The 8,684-nt window shown below is 32.6% G+C and overlaps 1 protein-coding gene across 1 annotated transcript in view; it reads right to left on the reverse strand.

The window, feature by feature from the left end:
- Nucleotides 1-8,684, reverse strand: part of LOC149422044 (solute carrier family 2, facilitated glucose transporter member 3-like) — a 32,049-nt gene extending 23,365 nt beyond the window's left edge. The window contains exons 1-2 of the mRNA XM_089634265.1: nt 8,519-8,684; nt 8,190-8,353 (exon numbers count right to left, since the gene is read on the reverse strand). Coding sequence (XP_089490391.1) covers nt 8,190-8,267 — 78 coding nt within the window. The 5' untranslated portion in view covers nt 8,268-8,353; nt 8,519-8,684. The remainder of the gene's footprint in view (nt 1-8,189; nt 8,354-8,518) is intronic.

The following is an 8,684-nucleotide window of genomic DNA, read 5'->3' on the forward strand; positions in this document are numbered from 1 at the left end:
TCCTCTTTCCCTTCCCCACTTACCTTCAGCCTCACAACATCCCCCAATTGGGGATGCCATTGTCTCACTGGCTCCAGACGGGAGCAGTTGGGACTCTTGTGAGGTATTCACTATAAAAAAAAAAAAAAAAAATTCCTTAGTACACTTCAATATTAGTCTCATTGCTCTATTCTGGATTATTTCCAGTTTTTTTAAGCTACTTGCATTACTAAGATAGAGAATATGTATTCAAAGTCAGTTGCTGTCATTCGGATAAAATTAAAGAATTGTTGTTGATCCTCAATTCTTAATTCTGCCGTTAAACGAACGAAAGCCCCACCAGTACTTCTTCTTTGAAGCCAACTCATAATCCAACACTCTCTATGGCCCCTCACATTTTTGTTTGACAAAATTGTGCATATTATCGCAGCGGCAATCCGTTGTGTGCGGAAATGGGGATCCATGATCTAACCGTAAATAAATTCTCGACTTTATGAAAAGTAAATAAACAAATCCATAACAAATCCCTGTTATCAAATGTTACTGACTGACAGCTGTCAAAGTCGGCAGCAACGCGTTGTTGTCAGGAAGCCATCTTACCAAAAATAGAATTACTGGTGTAGCGGTCTCTGTGAAAACTTCGTAAATTAAACTTCTAAACAGCTTGCGTGAGCGTTATTTACGATAAGTTGGATGCATATGTAAGCGCTCCTGTGAGTAACTTATCAAAAATTTACGAAAGTCGTAAATTTTACTTACAGGTGTAAACCCAGCCTTATACAGGGTGTTAAGGGATATATTTGACTTACTTGATTGTGTAATGATTCCTGACATTATTTGGAGCAAAATATGTAAATGAAATGGTCGTATACTGGTAGCTTAGAATGCATTCCGATCTGCCACGGTGGTTATAGGCGAATTACATATGGAAACTGTACTGAAAATACTTGTTATTTTCCTCAATCCTATCCAATATCCTCCATTAAGTTAAGAGATTGGGTGAACGTAGTTTTAAATTGTACCTCTCAGATTAAGAAAATAATACAAACCGAATATTGTAGAAATAAGACAGGAGGGCACCAAAACGAATGTATTATTTGGTAAAACCGAAGAAAGTAATTTTCAGGAACCACTTTTTCTTTTTAACTTACTTTGAAGATTATACCCATCAATGTAATATTTCATTGAAGTTACACATTTTTTACCATAAAACTAATAATATACTCACGTTTGTAAGATTTATGTGTAATTATTGTAAAAAAAAAACAATTTTACATTGGTATTTCAACAAAAGGATAGTATATTATTTGTTAGTGAAATAATGCAATTCCTGGAATGAGGGATTTTATGACCGTGAAACCCGATTCGAATCTTTCTCCGTTCCGCACCCACTCAACTTCTATGTGCAAGCGAGGGAGAGATGTCGGGCGTATTTAAAGAAAGCAGGTATGTATGGGCAAATACCGATAGGCAGACCGTAATAAACATATTAAAAGGTTAATTGAGTTGCATTTCAAATAATATTCGATTTTAGTTTAGTACTTTTATAGCTTGGGTATGCTGAGTTACTATGTAAAAAAATTTATTAAAATATTTTAAATATTTTCAAAGATATAGCGATTTAAAACAAATTAAAGAAATTCGCAGGGGATCTTTAGTTTCGCATGGACTCAGCATAGCGCCAGCGCAAAAAATACCCGGCCGAAATGTGCCAATTAATTTAATAATTAAATAGTGATTACATATTTAATTTGCGGTTAGAACAATGTGCATATATATTATCGGATTGATTTGAATAATACTCAGGAAACTGATATGTGGTCATTGATATGTAGTGCAATTTAAGAGGAAGTATAAATTTTATTTACAAGTTGGGTATGTGATTTCAGCCATGTTTTTAAAACTTGTGTAAAATTTATTCATACTAATAATCATTTTCAATTATAATTTTGAGATTTATTTTAATTGGTGCTAATTCGATTCACATCAAATGAAAAACCAACACTCAAATACAGGGTGTCCGGAAACTCGTAGTACAAGCGGGGAACTGGTGAATCTACATCACATTTGGAGTCGATTTTGTAGTAAATTTTTTTTTGATTTGAGCTTTCGTTATCGAGTAAATCGAGTTAGAAGTTGATTTTTTTTTTTTTTTTAATCAAATTCTTATAAATTATTACTGAAGATCAAAGTACCCAACTAATTAAAACTATTTGAAAGTAAAACAAATGAAGAAACTCGGATTTGAAGCATTATTTTGAAATCACCCTTCATTTAATCCGGTGTAATCATAAAATATTTCTGCTCTGCAGGGTTAAAACTTCTGTTGTTCAACCCTAAACACCAGAAAAAACTTTAACCCTAAAATAGCCGAAAAATATTTTTTTTTGGTTTTTTTTTTTTTTTTGTGAAAATGCTCAAATCAAAAAACTTTATGTTTATTTGGGTTCCCCATGTGGTGTAGATTCTCCAGTTTCCCGCTTGTACTACGAGTTTCCGGACACCATGTATACAACAGTTTATCAGAGTTTAAAAAGTCGTTAAGCTGGCAGCCAACATGATGAATTAAGAACCATTTTTTTTTAAACCACAGTATCATGGGTGATAATTCCTACAGTGTATTATCTAGTCATAACAAAGAAACCACAATTATTCAGTCATAACCTCAAAACAGTATAGGGTTGGATCAACCGTTTATTGATGTTGAACCATTCTACCCATGATAACCCAACACAATGACAATTCAACACACCTTTAAAAAGTGATATAAACTCATTAACCTCTCAGACAAAGACTTTTATTTACTGTGTGTTCCTTTGAGAACTGTCAAAACGTGATAATTTTTGTGTTATTTACGAGTTTTGCTAAAAGCTTCATAACTCACGTTTTGGGAAACATAGCCTCATTCTAAAAAATGTTTTGGAAAGATTATGAAATCCACTATCGCATTGTGTTGTTATACGTAAATATTTGCGTTTCTAAATATACATTTTATGAAAACGTCAAAAATATGTAAGAATCGCTTACCATTATTTCAAAGCCGTGAAAAATGTACTTTTTTCTGAGTATCATAAAGAAATAACACTTTATATATTGAAGAAATATAATTAAAAACTATTAGTCACCTCAAAATATTAACCGTCCAAACTAAAATATTTTTAATAAATTATTTAGAAACGCAATAAATTATGAACGAACAAGATGACAGATTCAATCGGCTTAGATAATGCACTTCTACGTTCCATAGATATTCTTGAATACAGACGCGTAGCGTTATTCATTATCGATACTCTGTTTTTTAAATCATGGCAGTCCGTATACTAGTGATGGAAATAAATCGATTTTTGTAAAATCTCGCGCGTTGACATGAAAAGACGTTCTAATGTCTTGACCGCTATTATCATATTTACGTCTTTTGACGTTCTAATGTTCTGAGTGGTTAAAAGCCATGAAAAAAAAACCTAACCTGAAAACCTAGCCTACTTAACCTAGTTTGTTTCATCACTTTTTAACATTTCCGCGCTGCAATAAAATCCAAATACATGGAATATTTCTGAACATATGTTTTAGAAAGTTGATACACATTGAAAATTTATTATTATTTAAAAAATATAATTTTTGATATATTTGAAATTTTCAGTGTGAACATAAAAAAAAATTTAAAATGGCTCATCTTACGTAACTGTTTTGATAATAAAAAAAAAAAAGGGTGAAATGCAGATCACGCCAAACTCTGGGAATTGAATAAAAATGCACTTTCTAGATGAGAAAAGTGTGTAGAAATTCATTAAAAAAAGAATTAAGGCGCGGAAGAATAAATTGAGGGAGATACAGCCGATCAAAGTTTAATAAAATTGCACTTCGCGATCTGAGGGTAAAATTCGGTTTATGGGAGTATAACCGAAATTGAACTTGATTTAGACTAATTTAGGGCTGGGGAATCCGAATCCGAAAGAATTAGGTGGGGGTCGGCACTATTAACTGAGTTATAGGGTTTTGAAACTTCGTACGCGATACATATAAACCATGTTTTATTTATCAATTATGACTTGAAAATCAAATTAACAACTATGTATTTACTTTTGAAATTTCAGTAGTGCCAACCAAAAAAAGAAAAGTGTTGCCATATAATAATAATATTTTTTTACAAAATAGGTTAGGTTTTTAGTTTGGGTTAGAGTAGGCAGAAGAACATGGGAAAAAGGTATTAGAATTAAATCACAAACCAGTCTATACAAACCTAGCGTAGCCCACAAACTACTTGAAAACTGGGATATAACTCTAAAGGGGACGCGAGTGGGCGTTATTAAAGGGGCAATTTTGTGTAACAGGAAATAACATGGAAAAAAGGTATTAGTATTAAATCACAAACCGTCTATACAAACCTAGCGTAGCCCACAAACTACTTGAAAACTGGGATAAAACTCTAAAGGGGACGCGAGTGGGCGTTATTAAAGGGTCATTTTTTGTTATGGAAAATCACAGTTAGGTTAGGTTATATTTATACATAAATTAAGTATTTACAAGATTTTAAATAATAAACTACCAATCTGGCAAATGATATTTAATTTTCAGAATTTTCCATGCATTGATATTATTATATGGCAACACTTTTTATTTCTTGGATGGCACTGCTGAAATTTCAAAAGTAAATACATAGTTGTTAATTTGATTTTCGTGACAAAATATGGCGGCGGACTGTCATAATGTGGTAATAATATCAGATCGCGAAGTGCAATTTATTAAACTTTGATCGGCTGTATCTCCCTCAATTTATTCTTCCGCGCCTTAATTCTTTTTTTAATGAATTTCTACACACTTTTCTCATCTAGAAAGTGCATTTTTATTCAATTCCCAGAGTTTGGCGTGATCTGCATTCCTCCCAAAAAAAAAACCCATGTATTGTATTAAACAAATGTATTACAAAGTTATTATCAATTCACATTTTTGTTGTTTCATATAAAAATAATTTATAAAAATATTCACGGAATTTCATATATATATTTTTTTAAATTTGTTAGGAACCTTTGGTTTCATAAAGTTGAACATTTTAATTCTTTTGTGGTTAATTTCAATAGTTGAATATAAAGCGTGGTGTTTTCTCTTTCTTACACTGTTTAGATCACATTTCTCACCATGACAGTAAGGGAGATATAATGATTTCCATGAGACCATATGAGTTGTTCCCAAAAACCAACAAATTAGCCTAAAGGATTAATAAAGGTGTGTTGAATTGTCAATGTGTTGCGTTAACCGGTTAACGAATTGTATATAATTTTGCGTACACGGTAGAAGTGAAGGTAATGAAAACCAATTCAGTAATTGATAACCCAAGAGATTTCTTATGAAACTAAAGCCAGTTATATTTGTTTGTTTGTGTTTTTAATGTTAAAAATGCTCACAACCGTCTGGAGAAAGTGAGACTGGCATCCCCAATTGAGGTATGTTGTGAGGCTGAAGGTAGTTGGGAGGCGAAGGAGACGAGGAAGGGGAAGGTGGCAAAGTAACTGGCTATTCAGATCTGATCACCAAAAATGGCAACAGCCATTTCAAGCAAATTCAATTCTGAATGGTGATCTTTCACCAGGGCGATACTGACAGTATCTTCCACTCTGGAATGTGCTGTAAATATACTACATATTATTTTACTAATTAATTATACAATTGTGAAACAATACAAATGATTTGAATCCCTAATTTACAGATTCACAGTGGAGAACCTTATCACTTATTTGCTATACATTTTTATGGTTTCTTGGGTGACGAAAAGAACCAGAGAACATAGGAGGAACAACTGGATCTCCAGATCTGGTCACTAAGTAAGTTCATGGCCCGACTCTAGTATCAGATACTAGAGTCGGGCCATGTCAAGAGTCAGAATAATAGAAGAGTATGTATGAGACGATGTATGAATGTGAATGAGGCAAGGAGTGTGTGCCAAGACCGAGTTGTTTGGCGGTCCGTCCTCTCTGCCTACCCCTGCGGAGAAACGGCGTGATGGTTAGTTAGTTAGTTAGTTAACTAAAGTTGACATGGCATTTATTATAAATATTATTAGAAGTAAAGTATTTACTGTAAAAACCAAATGGCATTCACCATTTCATTAATATTAAAATAACAATGCATTTCAATAAAATGCAAATTATGTATTGTACATATAGTTTTGTATTTGTGATCGACGAACCGGTGGATGTAATACTTAGTCTAGTATATGGTTATTGGTGGGATAGATCATTGTAGAAATAGATTATATATTTGTACAGCACCCTTGAGGTGATTTTTTACAAATACGGCGGTATACAAATATTATTATTAACAGGCTAGATGGATCATTTTTACCAGTGAGGAATGACTAACACTAATACAATTCCGTGGAGCAAACTCTTCAACTGGAAAGTTGTTATATGTTACAGGGTTTATAAATAAAATATTTTTCAATGTGCCAATATATTTTGCATTGTTGTGGGACCAATGGCAGTGAAAGAGTTAAGTGATAGCTTTGCAATACATATAGAAAAGTCAATTAATAAGGTTCCTTAATTTTTTTTATAGAATTTACTTTAAACGAATTCTTTTAGTGAATTATGTACATAATATTATACAAATTGGCAGAATTTTCCTGAATGTACAAATTTGTAAAACAGGAATCGGGCAGATAAGAGTTCCAGTACGATATATTATATCCAGTACAGATAAAGAATGCTATCAATATTTACACAGCATGCAAACCAGGCTTCAACAAATCTAATAATAACCCTTTTACAAAAAATGTTAATTTAATATCAAATTTATGCTAAATTAAATTGTTTGATTTGCATTCCTCGAGCATTTAATTAAATCCTATTTTAGACAAATAGTTTTTAACTGCACAAGAGATACAACTGCCTGGAGCTTTGTGATTATGGCGCTATCAATATTGCAGGGGCGTAAGAAAAGGGATTTCTAATTATAATCAGGTCTACAACCTAATTGTTCAACCTTACAGTGTTTGTAGCGACAATTAATGATTATGACAGTGGATAACACAACATTCAGCTGCCCACAGTTTGATAACTGACATTGAAATCTAATAAGGTATTGTACAATGTAGCATTTTTAATTCTCAGCTTGCGGGAAGCATCTAATGTCATTTCAATGCGCTTGCCTCTCATGAGGGAGCCGAATTAAGTCATTTCAAGGTTTGAGTCCTTGCTGTATTGCGTACAAACACATTACAAAACCGAAATTCATTTGCAAAAATTTTGCATTCATATATATAGAAATATGTTTAAGTAAATTTATTTATTTATCTTGGGTAAGGATTTAAAGTGACCAGACAGGTTTTCCCTTTCAGCTCGATTCAAATCTCCCGAGCCGGTACAAATGGCCTAGTTCGGCGTGCAGAAGCAATAAACAATTATTGCAATATCTGAAGAAAAGTGCGCTGATTTTCATTTTACGATGATTTTGCGACTAAAAGAATAGTCATCTAAAAAATGTGCAATATTCAGATGACTAATAGTTGTGTACAATATTTTGATATGTTAAATGTATAAACCACAAAAAAGAAATGTTTATGATAATTATTATTATTTACTTATCTTTGCCCTAAACAGAGATAACATTTTATTAAATCAAGGTGGGTTGTGGTAGCACCGGCATCGAATTGATAAGAAGTCAAATGTTATCTTAAGCGCAATAGAATCATTTGAAATCAATTCACTAAATTAATAATTGATACATGGTTGGTTTGTTAATAGCTAAATGTATTAATAAGGAATGTTAATAAAAAGGATACAGACAAAGGCTGTGGTGGAAGCAAACATGGTTATACCGGACAGGAATGTAATTAGTTCAATGCAAATAAAGGCAATTGAAGCACCATAACCACCAATCAATCTGAAATAAATATACTTGCATTAGCGCAACCGATCAATCAAGCACCCTCTAAATTTACAATGTTTTATTATAGCAGGCAGCATAGCAATTAAATAAGGAAGTATTCATGATGTATTGAAATATGAATTAAAGCAAGAAAGAACAACTTTTATCTGTTGAGTGTATGTCGGCCGAAAGGGTTTCGTCAACAAGAGAAACATACAATAACAAATCGATATAATGTTCTTCAGAGAATGAGAATGCAATTTATGGTATGACTGAAATGAATGTATTTATAAATTAAGTAGGGCATGGAAAGCAGCCAACTCAAGTTTTACAATGATGTGACTTACTGCTTCTGGAGCGACTTTAAATGTGTTTCGTGGAACTCCATCGGTAAACAATGTTTCACGCTCTGCTGGCTCTCCCATAGTAACGTTACAACAACACACAAGTGGGCAACTAAAGTGAGAAATCTAGCAGGAATAAGATTTCCCCTCATACCACGACCACTTTTATAGAATATTAAAATATCTGGTTATGTTATGCTATAAAGTTTCTTTCGTTTTTTATACATAAATTATAAGGTTGGCCTTAAAACTTTGACAAGGTAAAAAAAAACTTCGAACTCAGATCATGTAAAGAATTCTTGAAAGTGAAAGGTCATACAAGCGTTACTCGCCTTATCAATATTCAAGAAAATCTTAGCTTTATAACATCAATGTTAGTCACAATTTTATCAATTCTGAAAACTAAATAAGCTGAGCTCACGCCAGTAAACAAACTTGAAAATTAAAAAAATACTAATGAAAAACGATAAACCATAGAAACGAAATTTGAACTTTGAC

The sequence above is a fragment of the Hesperophylax consimilis genome, chromosome 8 (genome assembly GCF_061612785.1).
Source record: "Hesperophylax consimilis isolate HC1 chromosome 8, BYU_Hcon_1.0, whole genome shotgun sequence".
Classification (NCBI taxonomy): Eukaryota; Metazoa; Arthropoda; class Insecta; order Trichoptera; family Limnephilidae; genus Hesperophylax; species Hesperophylax consimilis.